At 42.4% G+C, this 20,278-nt stretch overlaps 1 protein-coding gene and 1 pseudogene across 1 annotated transcript; both read right to left on the reverse strand.

The window, feature by feature from the left end:
- Positions 1–6,083: 6,083 nt before the first annotated feature.
- LOC125411639 (olfactory receptor 1E16-like) lies at positions 6,084–7,008 on the reverse strand (annotated as a pseudogene).
- Positions 7,009–13,798: 6,790 nt separating this feature from the next.
- On the reverse strand, positions 13,799–14,762 carry LOC125411635 (olfactory receptor 1f45-like). Its single transcript, XM_048451844.2, has one exon. It carries the CDS (start codon positions 14,720–14,722, stop codon positions 13,799–13,801), a length of 924 nt encoding a protein of 307 aa, XP_048307801.2. The 5' UTR covers positions 14,723–14,762.
- Positions 14,763–20,278: the final 5,516 nt, after the last annotated feature.

The raw sequence follows: 20,278 nt of genomic DNA on the forward strand, positions 1-20,278 counted from the left end.
CTCCAGTTGAAATCAACATTCTACTGTCCAGTTTCAGTAGCATCCAAGCAGCCACAGTCTGAGACACAATCATTATACAACCACACACTCCAGGGTACAGACACAGAACAAAGAAGAGGACCAGGATAAAATAATGACATTCTCCATCTCTCTCTCTCTCTCTCTCTCTCTCTCTCTCTCTCTCTCTGTGTGTGTGTGTGTGTGTGTGTGTGTGTCTATCTCCTCTGTGTGTATCTCGGTGTCACTGTCTCTTCATGTATCTCTTAGTCCTTGACTCTGTCTCCCCGATTCTGTCTCTGTCTGTCTCTCTGTCTGTCTCTCTGTCTCTCTCTGTCTCTCTCTCTCTCTCTCTCTCTCTGCTTCTGACCAAGCTTTTTAACAGCCTGCAGTACTGTTCCTAATCCTTTAAGCTCCATTCTGTTCTTGTGCTTCCTCTGCCCACATTTAGCTTCCACTGTGTTCCTAGTGCAGAGAACCTCATGTAGGAACAAGGCCTGGACGTGGAAAAGTGAGAGGCTTTTCCTCCTTTGAACTTGGTCAGATGCAGAGGGACTGAATGAAGTTCTTTCTCTATAAGTCATCCCATGGGCTCTAGTCTATGGGAGTCTGCCTGCAGTGAGGGAGCCCTCTGCTGCTTTCTCAGCCTCCTTACCTGGGTGCTCTTGGCTGCTATCAGATGTCTTCAGGAAAGTTCGGTCTCTGTTGGTGCCATGGTGGAGGCTGGGTTTTGAGAAATCCACACTTGAGGGTGAGAAAGGAAGGGCCTTTGTCCCTAGAAGAGAACATCTAGAATGAGGCATGTGGCTCTCTCTGGTCAAGATTGGATGGTTGGAAGTGAATAAATTGATGCTCCATCCCTGGAGGTGGTGGAGCCATGAAGACGGAGCCAAGTGTGTGCTCCCCTAGGGTGGATTTCTCAGAAGTTCTAATTAGAGACACAGATGAGGTGTTCACAGTCTATATTCTCTTCGGGCACTGAAAATAGGAACCTTAGAAAGTCAGTTCTTGTATAAGTGCTAATTGCTAGGCTCTATCCTTGGTTAATTATTTATATTTGTTCCGATCTGAGAACATGGTGCTTACAAATGCATATTATATACTATCAAAATATATAAGTATTTGTATCATATAGCTATATAACATAAAATTTGGTCAAATTACAGTAGAGGTTTAGATCACCATGAACTTCATGTCAAACCTATCAAATACATAATAAAAATCAAATCACAAGCCAATTAGTGATATCATTATTGGTATGGCCTAATAACAAAATTGGATCCTTCAATCAAGCATAAATCAATTAACAAATCCAATTGTGAAGGTTTCTATAGCAATCATGTGAATGATGCACAAAAGCTCTTGAAAAGTTATAAAGATATTAATTAGTGTATAAATTCTCAATAAATCCCAAGTCAAAGAGCCCCCTTACTTGATGAAAGATTTTTACAAAAAGACTTCATTACACCCAGCAAGGTACCCAACATTATCTTTATCAACTGAACTTTCTCTAAGTGACTTTGCTGTTTTACTCATTCCCCTGCTCATAGAACTGCTACACTAAGTTCATCCATTTTTAAAAGTTTTTAAGGTATTCAATTTGGTAAATTTGATTGTTTCTCTTTCTTTTCTATTGTTTGGCAGAGTTTCACCATATGTTCCATGAATACCTAGAAAAAGCATCCTATTGTTTCAGGCTTCCAAAAGCTTTAATTAAAGATCTCATTCTGTAGAGGGGAACACTAAGAAAGTGCAAACATCACCCCACTGTGGTGTGGCTAAAGGGAAGAAAGGTTTCTACCGATCAGATAGAGAAGAGGCAGAGGATCTGGAAGAGGTCAGAGAGACAGAGAAAGCAGTAGACTGAACGTGGGCAGCAGAATGGACCTGGCCGGGGCTACCTGTGAAAGAAGAATGACCAGACAGAGACCAGGGAGCATAGGGAGAAGACCAGAGCAGCAGGAGTGAGGATGTGAGGAGAGCTGAGCTGTAAGAAGGATGAGCACCTGGGGGAGGGAGTCTGAGCTGGAGGGGGTTTAAGGTAGAGGAGAAGGTGAGAGGGTAGGAAGTCAGCAAGGACATGTGGGACAGGTCCCTGGGATACTGAGGAGCCTGGAAGCCAGCAAGTGATTTGGTATGCTGATAGGCGCCACAGGTAGCCATAGGTCCCTCCAGCTAGAGATAAGGGAAATTACCCCTTTCAGCCCATGGGAACTGAATTCACAATTTCCTGAGGAATGCTGGCTTTTATCTAACTGCAAGAAATACTATAGTTCAGCTTGAGCTCATATCTATATATGAACAGTCTTTTGGGGTTTGCGAAATTTAGGTTTCCTTTTGACCTAACACTTACTGCCACTGACTGACTTCATATATATTGCTATTATCAAAGTATACTTTAAAAACTTTGACTTCCAATTTCAGCACTGACATATAGAAGAGCAATTGAGTTTTGAGTGCCGATATTACACACTATATGTAATGGTTGTTCTGTCTCTTTAAGAAACAAGCTGTTACGAGCTAGGGGACTTCAGCTCCAGGTTCTTTTCGAGTAATATCTATGAGGACTCTGTGCCATTCTCTCCAGAGAGCGATGAGTGACCAGACCAAGCAAGAGAACTGTTTTATAATGATTCTTTACTAGCAACTTCAATATCCATTGCATCAATGGGGTTTACAATCTTAATAGGCATGGGGGATTGATAATGGTCAATCACACAGGCAATTTAATATCACAATTATTAATCCTACTAAACCTAACCTTATCACTAATCCATAAAACACTTCTTAACCTTAATACAACTTATCCATTACCTATCTATAAAACACTTCTTAACCTTAACTTATCCATTAACATTTCCTAATCTTATCAATTATCCATAAGATATCTCTTAACATTTCACACACTAAACATATATATATTAACACATCTATGCTCTTCTCTTAACATTTCATACACGCATGAAATAGCATTATACGACCTGGTATTCTTCAGCTTATAAAGGGCTTTTTGAATTTCTTCAGGCAGGGCGCCTGTCCGCACTGGGTCCTAGATAGCGAGGCTCTACTCTTGACCCCATAGTCTGTGCTCGGGAGATAAGGTTCCGATGTTCTGTTCCAGGCTGGTATTGGGTGCTGGATCAATACTTGACTGCGTAGTCTCTGGCCTGGTGCTAGTCTATCTTAGAATGTAGGGCCTTGGGACTCGACGTTTCGTGTGACCGAGTCTGGGGAGACAAGGCTTTTAGTTCTCTACTCTCGAAGATGAAGCTTTGCTCTCAGGATGGGAAAGCATTCTGAAAGGCAGAGTATCTTGTCTGTTCTCGGGAGACAGAACTTCAATGTCCACTCTCAGGAAATGAGGCTTTGCATTGGGATGCAAGGCGTTAAATGTCTGTTTTCAAGATATGGAGCTCTGTACTCAGGAGACAGAACATTAAATATTTAGGCAAAGCGTTTAATATTTCAGCTTTTCGGGAGGCAGGCTTGGAGGATCTCTTTCCACGAGGCCAGATACCTGAGCCATTGTGAGAAGTGAGATGACTGTCCTGCTTCAGCCCTCTCTTTTCAGTCAGTTCAAAACTGCCCCTTTTTGATCCTTCCGATAATCAGGTGTCCTAGGTTATCAGTATTCACTGGCCACAGAAGGGTGGGGGTCCTTCTTGTGTGGCAAGATTATTTCATTACCATGATTCCTGGGTGTAGCCCTCCCACATCTGGCAGGGCCAGATGGGTGTGGCAGCCTTCAAGTGGGCAAATGTTCTCTTAGTATTTTACCTTAGTAATTTTCCATACCACACACAAGAAGAAATGCTTTTACATTACACCAAGTTGCATTCATTCTTATTCTATAAATTTCTTGCTCTATCTACACTACAGATTCCCTTTGTTAATTCATTCAGAGGAATCTGTTTCCATGCTCATTACACAAGCCACGCCCACTCTCTCCCCCATCAGCTGAGGCAGGCAGGTCTTCCTGCTTGCAGCCTTATGCTCTCTCTCTCTCTTCTGTCTCTCTCTCTTCTGTCTCTCTCTCTCTGTGTCTCTCTCTCTGTGTCTCTCTCTCTGTCTCTCTCGGAGAGGCAGCTTCGATCTCTCTCCTCTCTCTCTCTCTCTCTCTCTCTCTCTCTCTCTCTCTCCCTCCCTCCCCCTGTTTTTCTCTGTCTCTCCCTCTCTGCTCTTCTCTCTTCTCCCCCTTCCCTTCCATACTTCCATAACCCACTTAATAAATATCCAGCCTCATTCTGCCTGGCATGCCTATCCATCTGTCGCCCGGGTACCCACATGGCTCACCACCAGGGACACCACCGGTGACCAGCCACCTTCGGAGTCCTGCATGTGGTCTCCTGTCCTGGCACTGCCTGGAACTGGCTGCTCTCAGACCCGCTGCCCCCTGCCTGCCAGGGATCCGCAGCAATTTTTAATTTTTTCCATTACACTTTGATCTTTAAAACCTGAGACCTGACCATATTATTTCTGGTGCGTTTTAAGTGTTTGTTTACTTGGATTTGGTTTGGTTTTTGGTCTGTCCCTTTGCATTTTCAAATTCAGGCAAATGTTCTTAATGATCTTATTTTCCCTTTCAATCTCTGCATCATTTTGTTCCTGCACCATTAGATAAGACAGCAGCAAAAAGCTGAACTGGGCTTATCAGAACACACCTCTAACTTTGTCCTAGGGTTAGGGGACAGAAGGTTTAGTTTTTCACCTTAAAGACCTTTGCTGCACGGTTTTGCATTTGACTGATGGTTGATTGATTGGTTGATTGATTGATTGGTTAACTGACTGATTGTTTGGTTGTTAAAAGCTCATTCTCAGGTGGAGCATACTCCCTTTGACTTTCTTAAGTGCCTGGCTGCTAACACTGGAACAGGAGGGAAAGCTGACATTCCTCTTATGTTCTGATAAAACATTGTCCCTCTTGGTTCCAGTGAGGCTACCATCCATGGCCTTCTGTCAGGGTTCCTCCAGAGCAATCAAAAAAACTCACATTTAGTTGGCTTCTTTCTAGCCAACTTTCCTAATTTAAATTATTCCATTTTCTTTTACTATTTTTTTTTTACTTTTGCATTGGAACTTCTTACCTTTCCTTTTTTTCTATATATCTTTCTTTCCTTCTTACTCCTTGACTAGCTCTGGGGCTGAGTGGCTGCCCCTGGCTTGCTATTCTCCTCCTTTTCTTGTACCTTGCTCTCATCTCGAGCCTAGATCTCTTCTATTTATTCTTTCTGTCTGGTAGCCCTGTTTATTTCTCTCTCCTGCTTAGCTATTGGCTCCTTGGCTCTTTAGCAAACCAGTCAGGTGCATTAGGCAGACAAATCACACAGCTTCACAGAGTTAAACAAATGCAATGTAAAAGAATGCAACACATCTTTGCATCAGTTCAACATTAGCAAATGTTCCACAGCATAAACAAATGTAACACATCTTAAAACAATATTCTACATTATTTGATCCAGTTGTATATTGCTTCTTTAAACAATCTTTCTCGTGCCACTATAAACTCTGCCTATAAAGACAGTTTTGCTTACTGTCTGCAGGTTCCAGTCTCCATCCCTGAGTGGCACCAGTCTTGGACCCAGGCTTATGCTGAGGAGGAAAAAGTAAATGGGTAAGGAAGGGAGCAGAGGGTCCACAAAGGGTGCTTTCTGAGATGTGAAATGCAAAGACATGCTTAAGCCCAGGACAGAGAAAAACTTGCCATTTCCCCACCAGCATCTAAACCAGATGCCTCCCCTTCAGAGGCCAGAGAGAGAGATCAGAGAAGGGGTTTGGGTCAGCTCTAAAGTGCTGTAAAAGCCCCAGTTCTTGTGGGAGCAGGCGTCTCAAACCACAGCTCACTGAGTTACCCCAGGGTTTCTTGTCTGTGAAATGAGCCCCTCAGTTATAGGCTTTATTCAGATATGACAAATTACTACATTTATGAAAATGAGAATCTGTGAGCATCAGATTTATAACACAACCATGATCATTTGGTGTTAGCCGCAGGAAATGTCATGCATTAATTCTATACCAATCTGTGCATAGTTTTTGCTGCAGAGATGAGCAGATGCATGGTGTCCAGAGGTCCTCTCAGCTCTAAAATTTCACATTCGAGCATCTGAGAACCATCTTCTTAGGGCTCCTTTCGTGTCATGATTCCAACGACTGTAGATGAAGGGATTGACCAGTGGTGTCACCACGGTGAAGATGACACCGATCACCATGTCCTGTAGTGAGTATGAGGATGAAGGGTATATGTAGACCCCAGGATTGCCCCGTAGAAGAGAGAGACCACAGTGAGGTGAGACCCACATGTGGACAGAGCTTTCTTTATCCCATGGGTAGAGGGCATCTTCAGGACCTTAGAGAAAATGTAAACATAGGAAACAACAATGTAAGAAAATGGTGTCAGCAATATCACTCCACCCACAGTGAAGACCATCAGGTCATTAATAAAGGTGTCAGAACGAGAGACCTTCAGGATAGAGTATGGGTCACAGAAGTGGTGCACTGCATTATGGGAACAGAAGGTGAGTCGAACCATGAGGAGAGTGTGCAAGAGAGCATGCAGGTTTGTGATGACCCATGATATGGCCACCAGGAGGACACAGCGTCTGGGGCTCATCATCAGGGTGTAGTGGAGTGGATGACAAATGGCCACATAGCGGTCATGGGCCATCACACTCAGGAGCCATCATTGTCTGTGGTGCCAAATGCTAAGAAGAAATAGATCTGGGCCATGAATTGCATGTAAGAGATGGACTTGCTTTCCACCATGTGATTCACCAGTGTCTTGGGGACGGTGACTGAGGAAAAGCAGATGTCGACACTGGAGAGGTTGGCTAAGAAGTACATGGGTGTGTGGAGATGAGGGTCACAGCTGATGGCCAGAATGATGAGAAGGCTCCCAGAGATGGTGACAAGATACATCCCCAAGAACATTCCAAAGAAGATCTTTTCTTGCTCTGACTTTCCAGACAATCTCTGGAGGAAAAAAACTGTAACCATGGTTTTATTGTTTCCACCCATGTCTGGAGGAACAATGTATCATCAGTCAAAAACATCGTTCACCAAGATTTAAGCAAAACAGTTTCCATTTTCTAATGGTTTTCTTGTTCATTATGAATAAATACAAATACTTATCCAATATTGTAGAATCTTACAATAAATTCCTTGCTAAATTTACCAGCATGGTATTATCGTGCCCATTCTTTCTGAACTACATATCTGTTTGCTACGTTCCACATACAGGACAATTCCTAGTCAATATTTACCGTTGTTTATTAATTGAAGGGATGAATTATAGATGATGAAATTTAGCATTGAGCCATTAAACCACATTCACAGAGACAATGGAATGAAAAGTTCAAGACAGGCTTAGAATTTTTCTTTAGTTTGCATATCTTTATATCTTTAATATCTTTCATCTTTGGAAATTTTATTCAAGGAGCAGGTATTTACTATGTCAGGTCTCTATATGATAATCCCAACCTTCTCTCTCTTTCCTGCTCTCAGAGAACTGGAGGTGTGTGACCTCTGAGAGACCTGCCTGGTAGTTTTCCTGATATCATATCTGTCACTATCCTCCTGCAAGGGCCTCAGTTGAGCATTACCCACCTCCTCACTGCATACAGAGTAATATAGCTTGCTGCACGTGCCAGAGAATTTTTCTGGGAGGCAAAACAATAACGGAATAATAAGGAACAATCTAATGCAGTCTGTCCCAATGGTAAGCCTGTCTTAAAAAGCCCTCTCTGTGGACAGGGGGAGGTCACTTGAGACATTTGGGCTGCAGTGCTCCTGGGAGAATCCAAGGTGCTTGCCCAGGAAAGTGGAGTACTGCTCACCTAGCTGAACAAAGACACAAAGAGGCAGAGCCACCGTGTCAGTGGACGTCACATGTCAGATATCCCGCATACCAGATATTTACCTTACAATTCACTATACTTGTAAAATTACAGTTATGAAATAGAAATAAAAATAATTTTAGGGCTGGGTCTCACCAGAACACCGGGAATTGTGTTAAATGGTAATAGCATTATGAAGGTTACAGCCACTGTTCTATGTCATGAGTACTGACTGCTGGGGTGGAGGGCTGTACAAGGAGCATCTCAGGGCACTGGAGATAGATGGTGATTGCTCTGCATGTGTCGAATAGTCCAGGGAGACTTACATTCTTGAAATTATTGGAAAATGTTGACATGAGAAATCATTAAAATATTTATTAGATTTATTTATTGTATTTTATGTAAACATGTTTTGCTAGCAGGTATGTATGTGTTTCATGTGCATGGTTGTGCCCTGTAGGGTAGGAAGAGGACATTGGATTCCCTAAACTACAATTATGAATAACTAGGAGTCGCCATGTCGGTTATTATGAGTTATTTAGAGTCATCATGTGGGTCACACACTATGTGGGAGCTGGGAACTTAACCCCAGTTTCCCATGAGAGCAGTAAGTGCACTTGAGCACTGAGATGTCTCTCTAGAGCCCAAGAAATATGATTTTTGAACCTAGAGTACCTTTTAGAGCCGCAGTGTGTAGAGCCTGGTTAGAGAAACCTAGACAGTGGTCCTGTGGTCGTGATGGCCATGACAACTGTATATGCTAGGGGTGAAGGAGGAAATTTGCCACTTGCCGTCAAGACAGAAATAAGAGTGCCTGGACCGGTAGGTGTGGGAGCCCACTCTGACAGAAACCAGCAGGGGATACATGGGAGGGGGCACAAGGTTGAGGAAATGGCAGAGTGAGAGAAATGGAGAAAGACACACAGGATAGATCCGGGAGGACAGATGGTAAATACCAACCAGCCCCAAGTTTATTTCTGAACTTGCTTTTATAGATGTCAAAGGCAGAGGGCAGAACAAAGAGCAGGACAGTCATCTAACCACCTCCCTGCACTGCCCTTTGGAGAAAGCACAAGCAGGTATATTATCCCTCACAAGAATTCAGCTAGCAGCAAGCAGCTTCTGTCTCTAACTGGATGTGCCTACACCAGCCATACACCAACCCAAGTCTTAACAGATAATGTGTTCTTTCCAACGGGCTTACTCTGGAGTTCACACAGTCCTCAAGATTACTGGAAAAAGTAGAGCAGGCAAGTGAGAACTCAACTGACTTATAAGTCAGAATTGACTTCAGATGGAAACTGAGTCATATGGGGGCTCCTACAGGTAGGTTCTAAAGACAGACAGTTTCCAGAGCAGAAACAAAGAGAAGAGAGGATGTGCAGTCTGCATAATTGATATTAGTGCTAAGATCATAATCTGTGTAGGGTAAAAGGGACAGTAGGAGCAGGAAACCAACCAATCACTGGGCAGCTTGAATCTGAGACCTGAGCCAAGGAAAGGAACATCTTAATCCCTGAACCCAGGACCAAAGAAACGCAACCTAACTCTGATACCAGTGTCAAAGAAACACACTTTGTCCCTAGAATCAGAGCCAATGAAAGAAATATGCCTCAGGCCTAAGGTTAAAGTAAAACTGTTAAAAATGACCAGTGAAAAAAAAACAGAGTTTGACCATGAAATCAGAGCCATCTCTGCCCCTGACCAACTAAGCTAAGCAATCCCTGAGCATAGAACACTGACCAATCCCTCATCTCCCTGGAAAAACTATGCCAGTAGGAGTAACACACAGGATTGCTCAAAAATACCTAGTTCTTGGGTAAGATTGCATAAGAGTAAGTAAGCCTCGGGTAAGGCTTGTCCATGGAGAACCTACCCAAAGAGACCAGGAGGAAGGCCAAGGAAACTTGCATGGAAAAAAGAGTTCAGGGGAATAGTAAACTCACAAGTAGGCAGGGCAGGTGTTTGGGACAAGGGAAAAGAACTGTGAATAATGAGATGGCTGAGTGGGACAAGGTGCTTACTACCAAGCCTGATGATGCAAATTCAATCCCTGTGGGAGTTTGCTAAAAACAAGTCAGCTAGGGTACCCGAAGGGGGGCGTGAGGACTGAGAAAATAAGGAAGACAGGATAGAAACAGGAGGTATGATGATCAGTGCTGAAGAACCTTGAGGTTCCTACTGGACCTGATTGTAGACAGACGAAAGGCAAAAGCAGAACAAAACACCCCATTGTCAGTTAACCACCTCCCTATTCTGTCCATGAATCTAGGAGCAGGCAGTCTCACTATCTCGTCCCCTGCCTCCTGCTGGCAGCAAGCAGCTACCTTATCTATCTCTATGTGCCTTCATGTGGACTCAGCAGCTTGTGTTTAGCTAGATGATATGTTCTTTATCCTAGGCTTAATAAGAACATACTCTCAGCTCCCAAGGAGACTAGAGCAAGCAAACTTGAACTGTACTGACTTATATGTCAGAATGGAGTCCAGATGGAAGCTGAACCACTTGGGGGCCACGACCGTTCTCCCATTTTAGTTTTTTAAGACTCCGCAGAGACTCCCAGATGACAGAGCCTGACTTAGGTTGCTCCTTTCACACTCAAGTCTAACTTGTCATGGGATCGTGGATTCCATCATTGATATCCTGTCTTAGATTGAAAGGAGGCAAAGAAAAAGTAAACAGGAAGTGCATTGTAAGAAATTTCCAAAACTTTAGAATTGACAGAGACATCTCGCTGCCTGGACTGTCACTCAAAGTTCTTCTGTAATGTTAGGGCATCCATCTTCAGCCTACAGTCCCATAGATTCCAACAGACTTCCATGAAGCAGGAAATTTGAAGATCTGTTCTGCCTTATAATAGCAAAGTCCATTATTTGCTTTCTTCTGTGTCCTGCAGAATGTCTGGCAGTTTCTTCTGTGAAGCAGGAACCTGAAGGACCATCCCATCTATTGGAAAGTACAACAGTCACTTTTCTGTGGGTCATGCATGTTCTGTTCATGCAGCATACCATAAAGCAGTCCAGACAAGAGCATTTTCTTTCCCAAATGGTTAGCCTTGTCACAGTGAAAGCAAATTCCATAAGAAGGTTCTTCGGTGCCAATCAACCTCTCTGAAGTAATTGGAGCAGCCAGAAACATGTCTCACTGTCAAGAAAAGTCTAATTTCTTGAAACATTTTAAGTACCATATTCTATAAGTCTTTGAAAGTTTTGAAGAATACCTATTCATCTGAAATATATCTCTGCAATCCAGAAAACCTAACTAACATGACTACAATTTGACTATTATAAATGACTATCTATTAATCTGTGATTCTCAACTATACATCACATTTTTAAATGAGCTGCACAAACAAAATAACTTAAAAAATAGTAATAGACCTATCAAAAAATTGACCTTAAATTTATATCAACAAAACAAAAACAAAGACCGTACCAATGTAATCATTTCTATATCATATCCCTGAGATCATTTATCATTTATATTTAATCCCCTTTAAATAAAAGTAAACATTTACAAATAAACATTTTGGGAATTTGGGCAATGTCTTTTCCAAACTGCTTTCTATTGTTTGTTGAGGCAAGCATTTTTAGGATCCATGAAGACCTTTCAGGGGCTCTTGTTCCATCAAACCACATTAGCCTGGAAGGAATCCATATGTTCTCATCTCCTGTGGAAACAAAAGCAGAACCCCTTTTCCAAAGCAACATATCATTAGACTCAAATTTTGAAGTCAAGATACCTTTAAAATATATGTGTTGGTTTAGCTTAGCAGCCTCCAGAATCAAGTCTCTCTAAAGTCAAAAAAATCTAAAGAAAACACAATAGTATACATAATCCAGACTCTCTGTGTATTTTCCATCTTTACATGGATTTTTATTACTTTTACTCCTTTGATCTACGTCTGTCTGTACTCTTTATATCACTTTTACTGCCTCTTTAAAGACATTATTTTATTTTTTAAATTTTTTATTTTTTATAACTGTATACTCTTTTTCCTCTCTATCCCAAGCTTACATAAATTTTTTAACATACTGTGACACATTTGGGAGTTTATTTTTGTCTGAATATATTTTTAATGCCTATCTGTAATCATTTTCTGAACAGGAGTGCCTTTTTAATTCTAAGCAGTCATGCCTAGGACCAACTCCATGGCCTTGCCTGTTGGTTATGCCCTGTACTACATGGTGGAGGCATGTTAACCTCCTCTGTAAGCCATGCTCACTGCTTTAGCTCCAGCGATGCAGCAGTCTGTGTCACCATTAAGTAATTAGTAGCATACTGCTCACAAACCCCATTTAAGTGCAGGACCTCCCAAAATAACCAGCGTTCCCTCTCCCAGAGCAAACTAGGAAGCCATCTCACAGGGAAGCCATGCCTCTGCTTGCTGCCAGCAAACAGAGCCTATCTGGAAAAAAATGTGCCTACCAAGACGTTTCAATGTACTCTGGTTTGGTTTTGTTTTGTAAGCTTTTTTAGGTCTTATATAGATCCATGCCCCAAACAGTGGGAACTGTTTTGTAAGTTGACACTGCATGGCCATTCCAGGCCACACAGACCAAAAATAATCACACAGAAACTATATTAATTACAACATTGTTTGGCCAACAGCCCAATATTTCTAGCTACCTCTTGTATCTTAAATTAACTCATTTCTATTAATCTGTGTATCACAGCAAGGCTGTGCCTTACCAGGTAAAGTTCTGGATATCTTTCTCATTCAGCAGTTACATAGCTTCTCTCTGACTCTGCCTATTCTCTCTCTATATCTCTTCCAGCCTGTCTATATTCTGCCCTGCCATAGGCCAAAACAGCTTTATTCTTAAACCAATGAGAGCAACACATATACAGAAGGATATCCCACATCAGAGATATGCAGAGAGAGAAAAAATATGGTAATATTTCCCAGAATGAAAAATCATTACAATCAGAGGCAGGACAGAGTCTAGAAGGGAGTGATTGTGAGGACAGGAAAGACCCAGAAGTACATAGAATGGGGGGAGGGAGTGATGACCCAGAGACTATCAAGGGAGAGCTACTGAAGATTAACAACTGCACCAATCCAGAAGATGGAGGACAAAACTACGTGGATATGAGGAAAGAACATGACAACTGACATTGTTAGCATCTGGGCATTAGTATAGGCAAAAAGAGGGCTACAACTCCGGAGAGTCAGACACATATTCCAGAATTAGCGGGGACATGGACTCTGAAGACCCTGAGTTCCAATTGACCCCATGTCGCTAGACATGGCCATGAATCTAGGCACTTCAGTTTTGTAAAGAAACCTCTCTTCAGGCAGCCATGGAAACATGCAGGAACATGAGCATCTTTTGGTGAGCACAGCCACTACCCAAGGCTTCCTGGTTCTTCCTAAGCATCCACAAGAGTCATGATAAAGAACAAACTGTTTAAATGTTATGTGGGAATAGAAGGGTAGAGGTAGTGTTCTGAGCTGTAGAATACAGTAGAGGGACCTCAACATGGGACAAAGGGCAAACACCAATATCTGAGTTCCCAGAGGCTCTGAGAGCAGAGTACTCTATAACCAACAACCTCTAGTTTTCAAGAAAGGGTAAGTTACATTTCCTGTGGGTGATTTACAAGGCTAACCACAGCTTTCTTAAAGACCACAGGGGCAGGTGTCTTCATCTTTTAAAACCTCCTGATCACTGTGACAGTCAGGACCTCAGAAAATAATAAAAATATCCAAGTTCAGAATGTTCCCAAATGTTCTCAATTTTTCTTATCTGTGAAATGAACATCTCAGAATCTTCCCTTTGAAGAGGTAAAGTTCAGACTGTGTGACAGAGAGCATTAGTCAGCATCTGAATCAAAACCATGATGACAAACATCTGTCACATATCCCAGATGCTGTCATACTGAGCACTGGACCTCTCTGGATCTCTGTTTACAAAAAATGGAAAATGTATGTCATCTGGGAGTCCTCTCAGCTCTAGAAATTTCAAATTCTAGGACCTGAGAATTATCTTCCTTAGGGCTCCTTTGATGTCACGACTCCTCAGACTATAGATGAAGGGGTTGGCCATAGGGGTCACCACTGTGAAGATGACAGAGGCCACTGAATCCTTTAGTGAGTAGGAGGAAGAAGGGTGCATATAAATTCCTAGGATCGCCCCGTAGAAAAGACAGACCACAGTGAGGTGGGAACCACAAGTGGACATGGCTTTTCTTATCCCCTGGGCAGAGGACATCTTCAAGACCTTAGAGCAGATGTAGGCATAGGAGACAACAATACATACAAATGGTATAGCATACATCAATCCAGACTCAGCAAAGACTGTGACATCATTGATAAAGGTATCAGAACAAGAGAGTTTCAGGACAAGGTAGGGGTCACAGAAGAAGTGGGGCACAGTATTGTGGGAACAGAAGGTGAGACGAACCATAAGGAGAGTGTGCAGGAGAGCATCGAGGATTCCAATGACCCATGGTATGGCCACCAGGAGGACACAGAGTCTGGGCCTCATCATCAGGGTGTAGTGGAGTGGGTGACAAATGGCCACATAGCGGTCATAGGCCATCACACTCAGGAGAAAATTGTCCAAGGCACCAAATGTGAACAAGAAGTAGATCTGGGTCATACACTCTATGTAAGAGATGGACTTGCTTCCCTCCATGTGATTCACCAGTGCCTTGGGGACAGTGACTGAGGAAAAGCAGATGTCGACACTGGAGAGGTTGGCCAAGAAGAAGTACATGGGTGTGTGGAGATGAGGGTCACAGCTGACAGCCAGGATGATGAGAAGGTTCCCACAGATGGTGACTATGTACATCCCCAAGAACATTCCAAAGACTACCTCTTCTTTTTCTGACTCTTCAGAGAGTCCCAGGAGGAGGAATTCTGTAACTATTGTCTGATTGTTATCATCCATGTCTCTGGAGAAGAAAGTGAGATTCGTATAGAGAAATCATTCACCAACACTTGAAAAGATGCAGTTTGGAAAATTTTACTCATTAGTTGAGAATTAACTGTTAGTAAATTCCATAACAATGTATTTTTATAGCAAAAAGTGGTCCATTTTGAAAGGACAGAATTTTAATGTATATGAGTTTATTAATTCTGTTGTTTGATTAGTGCCATATATATGAACATTTTACACAATAATTAACTCAGTCTAGGAATTGGCTACTATATCTAATTGTACAAATGAAAAACCTGAGGAGTGGACAGCTAGTGCTTTAATAAAAAAGGTTGATCAAATAGTAAAAATTCAAAACAAACTAATAGTCTTGTTCTTTGTTACACACATACACACAAGAACACGCATACTCACACATATACAAACATACACACACTTAGGTACATGAGCACACACACCATGCACAACACACACATACATAAACACGCACATGGATATCTTGTAGCACACTCATGCACACAATTTTTCTTACATTAACTTTTCTCTGACCAGGAAGTTCAGGACTTAAATGATCCTCTTGCCTTAATATTTAGCCCACTGGAACTATAGGCAGATAGCCAGTCACCAGTAATTTTTATGCTATATTAGCTACCATTTATTGAAATTTAATCATATGAAAAGTCTCTACTACTTCTCATGTATTATAAACCTGGTGGTTCTGCTGTGGTTTTTCTGTTCCAGCACAATTGGGAAGACCAACATGCTTTGACAGACCTGCCTGGCAGTTGGGCCTTTGTATTCTATTTGCTGCTAAGATGTGGTCACCTCAACTCACACTTGAGCTGCTGCCCAGACCCCTATGTGCAATGTTTCCCCTTTCTGCACTCAGAAAAGGGGGGCCTACAGATTCTAAGTGAATTGTTTTTCTACTGAAAGAAAGAGGTTTTACAGGTGGATAAAATACAGATTCATGTGCATCTCAAAGGCAATCCCCAGGCAAAGGCATCGCTAAGGTCAGGAGGTCAGGAAAGCATCTGGACTGCAATGCCCATGGAGGGAGGCAAGGCAATTACAGCTGAGGAGGGAGGAGAATCACCCTGGGGTGATCAGAGGCCTGACTGGGGAAGGGGAAGAGAGGAAACAGGTGTCAGGAAAAATGGCCTGGCTGCAGGGACAGCACATGACATGGAAATTGATGGTGTTGGGTACAGGATGCTCGTGTGGTTCAGACAGTGAGCTGACTGCTGCTGTGAGAGTGGAGCTAAGCACAGCGCTGGGATGGGAATCCAAGTTGACTTCCAGAGTGTTGCCATGGGTGTAAACCAGCGTGACAACAACAGGAGCAAAGAGCTAGAAGGAGGGCTGGGGAGATGGCTCAGTGGGTAAAGCACATGCCATGTAAGTGTGAAGACCTGAGTTCAAATCCCCAGAACCCACCTAAAACTTCACACTATAGAGCACATCTTCTATTCCAGGACTTTAATGGTGAAGTGAGAAGCAGAGCTCTGTATGAGTGCTGTGACACATGTGCACCTACATTCCCAAACGTACATGAACACATGCACACACAGTAACACATACATAGTATATAAAATTTTAAAAGGTAGAATATGCTTCTAGTGGGTCACAGGGTCAGGGGACTGTAGAATCAGAGAGATAAGAAGCAGAATGATCAATAGATCGTAAGAATGAATGAAAGAGTCCTTTGGCTGTAGATGCTTGTGTTCTCGAAGCCATATCATTTCCTATCAAAGAAATAGAAAAAGCGGTACAATGGGATGTAAAGTCAACTTGTTTCAGAGGGGTGAGACAACACATACGGTTCAATCCTGTGACCGGTAAGCTACAGTTATTCTGTGTTGTCTTACATTGTGCATTGAAATATGGTGGACTTTGTAACAGACAGTTGCCAGGAATAATACTAACATTTTATGGTTTAAGTTCTAGGTCTACATGCTCCACAGGAAGCCAGGGCATCATGTGAGGTCATGCATGGATGCCCCTTTCCATGATTGATTGGCTCCTCACCTCCAGTTTTTGGATTTCAATCCCACTTGCACTAAAACTTCCTTATGGAGACAGAATTCTACTGCCACCAATGTAAAAAGCAAGAATGTAACTGTGTGTCTCTTGTACTGGGTTGATGTCTGTGAGTTGGAGGACTGTCAGGTGTGTCTGAGATCCAGATGTGCAGGTATGTCTGCAACTCTGGGTGTTTGAGCCCCTCAACCTAAAAGGCTGCTTTGTCTCTGGACTCGGATGAAGTCAACACTTAACTGCCCGGTTTTAGTAGCATCCAGGCACTCACACGAGGAACATCTTCATTATACAACACACACCCAGAGAATGGACACAGAATAAATATGAGGACCAGGAAAAACATGGCATTCTCTGTCTCTGTTTCTCTGTCTCTCCCTGTCTCTGTCTCTCTCTGTGTTTGTGTGTCTGTGCCTCTGTCTCTCTCTGTCTCTGTCTCCTTTTGTGTGTGTCTGTGACTTTGTGTGTCTGTCTCTCTCCCTCTGTGTGTCTTTCTCCTTCCTCACTCTTCTGAAGAGGCTTTTCATTAGTGTGAAAACTGCTCCTAACCCACTAACCTTGGTTCTGTTCCTCAACTTCCTCTACCCAACAGCAGCTTCCACTGTGTTCCTAGTGCAGAGAACCTCATGTAGGAACAAGGCCTGGACATGGAAAAGTGAGACACTTTTCCTCCCATGAACTTGGTCAGATGCAGAGGGACTGAATGAAGTTCTTTCTCTATAAGTCACCCCATGGTCTCTAGTCTATGGGAGTCTGCCTGCAGTGAGGGAGCCCTCTGCTGCTTTCTCAGCCTCCTTACCTGGGTGCTCTTGGCTGCTATCAGTTGTCTTCAGGAAAGTTCTGTCTCTGTTGGTGCCATGGTGGAGGCTGGGTTTTGAGAAATCCTCACTTGAGGGTGAGAAAGGAAGGGCCTTTGTCCCTAGAAGAGAACATCTAGAATGAGGCATGTGGCTCTCTCTGGTCAAGATTGGACGGTTGGAAGTGAATAAATTGATGCTCCATCCCTGGAGGTGGTGGAGCCGTGAAGACAGAGCCAAGTGAGTGCTCCCCTAGGGTGGATTTCTCAGAAGTTCTAATTAGAGACACAGATGAGGTGTTCACAGTCTATATTCTCTTCGGGCACTGAAAATAGGAACCTTAGAAAGTCAGTTCTTGTACAAGTGCTCATTGCTAGAGCTCTATCCTTGGTTAATTATTTATATTTATTCCTATCTGATAACATGGTGCTTACAAATGTATATCATATGCTTTCAAAATATATAAGTATCATTTAGTTATACGACATAAAATTTGGTCAAATTACAGTAGAGGTTTTTGATCACCATGAACTTCATGCCAAAACCTAGCGAATATATACTAGAAATCAAATCACAAATCAATTAATGACATCATTATTGGTATAGCCAAATAACAAAATTGGATCCCTCAGTCAAGTATGAATCAATTACAATCAACCCAATTGCAATGGTTTCTATAGCAATCATATGAATGATGCACAAAAGCTCTTGACAAAGTTGTAAAGATATTAATTAGTGTAAAAATTCCCAATAAATCCAAAGTCAAAGAGCTCCTTAACATGATAAAAGATTTTTACAAAAAGACTTCATTACGCCCAGTAAGGTACCCAATGTTATCTTTATCAACTGAACTTTCTCTAAGTGACTTTGCTGTTCTACTCATTCCCCTGTTCATAGAACTGCTACACTAAGCTCATCCATTTATAAGAAGAAATTTTAAGGTATTCCATTTGGTAAATTTGATTGTTTCTCTTCCTTTTCTCTTTTGCGGCAGGGTTTCACCATATACCCCATGAATACCTTGAAAAAGGAACCTATTGTCTGAGACTTCCAAGAAGAACTTTAATTAAAGATCTCACTCAGTACAGAGGGGAATACTAAGAAAGTGCAAACATCACCCCTCTTGGTGTGGCTAAAGGGAGGGAAGGTTTCTACTGATCTGAGAGAGAACAGCCTTAGGATCTGGAAGAGGTCAAAGAGACAGAGAAAGCAGTAGACTGAATGTGGGCAGCAGAATGGACATGGCCAGGGTTACCTGTGAGAGAAGAGAGAATGACCAGACAGAGACCAAGGAGCATAGGGAGAAGACCAGAGCAGCAGGAGTGAGGATGTAAGGAGAGCTGAGTTGTAAGGAGGATGAGCAGCTGGGGGAGGGAGTCTGAGCTGGAGTGGGTTTAGGGTAGAGGAGAAGGTGAGAGGGTAGGATGTCAGCAAGGACATGTGGGACAGGTCCCTGGGATACTGAGGAGCCTGGAAGGCAGCACATGTTTTGGTATGCTGATAGGCGCCACAGGTAGCCATATGTCTCCTCAGCTAGCGATAAGAGAAGTTACCCCTTTCAGCCCATGAGAACTGACTTCACAATTTCATAAGGAATGCTGACTTTTATCTAACTCCCAGAAATCCTATAGTCCAACTTGAGCTCATATCAAAATATGGACAATCTTTTGGGGTTTGGAAATTGGCATTTCCTTTGGACCTGACACTCATCACCATGATTGACTCCATATATTATGCCATTGTAAAGTTTACTTTAAAAAACATTGACTTCCAATTTAATTATTGGCATATAGAAATGCAATTATGTTTTGGGTGTTGCTAATTATTACACGCTACGATCTTTAACCTGAGATCTGATGATATTTTTCCTGGTGGGTTTTAAGTGTTTGTTTGCTTGCTTTGGTTTGGTTGGTTTTTAACTTGTCCCTTTGCATTTTCTAATTCAGGCAAATGTCTGTATGATCTTATTTTCCCTTTCAATCTCTGCATTGTTTTGTTCCTGCACCATTAGATAAGACACTAGCAAAAAGCTGAACTTGGGGTGGTCAGAACATACCTTGAACCTTATCCCAGGGTTAGGGGAGAAGTTTAGTCTTTCACTTTAAATACCTTTGCTGCAAGGTTTTGCATTTGACTGATTATTGATTGATTGATCTGACTGATTGGTTAGTTAGTTGTAAAAAAGCCCTTTCTCTAATGGGGACTCCTCCATTTGACTTCCTTTAGTGCCTGGCTGCAAACACTGGAACAGGAGGGAAAGCTGATAATCCTCTCATGTTCTGATATGACATTGTTACTCTTGGTTCCAGAGAGGCTACCATCCCTGCCCTTCACTCAGGGGTCCTCCAGAGAAATCAAAACATACACACCTGTAGTTGGGTTTTTGTTTTGTTTTGTTTTGCTCATTCTTTGGGGGCCTACCACCCAGCTCCCAAATAAATGGTTGAAGTCTTATTGTTATTCATGAATTTCTGGCCTTAGCTTGTCTTGTTTCTAGCCAGCTTTTCTAACTTAAATTATCCTGTTTCTTTTTTAACTATATCTTGCCTTTTGGCTTTTTGTCTTTCTTTATTCTATATATCTTCCTTTCCTTCTTACTTCTGGACTGGCCCTGTGGCTGAGTGGCTGGGCCCTGACTTGCTCTTCTCCTTTTCTTGTACCTTGCTCTCCTCCGGAACCTAGATCTCTTCTATTTGTTCTCTCTGACTGGCAACCCTGTCTATTTCTCTCTCCT

This window comes from Myodes glareolus, chromosome 9 (assembly GCF_982192425.1).
Source record: "Myodes glareolus chromosome 9, mMyoGla1.1, whole genome shotgun sequence".
NCBI classification, from domain to species: Eukaryota; Metazoa; Chordata; class Mammalia; order Rodentia; family Cricetidae; genus Myodes; species Myodes glareolus.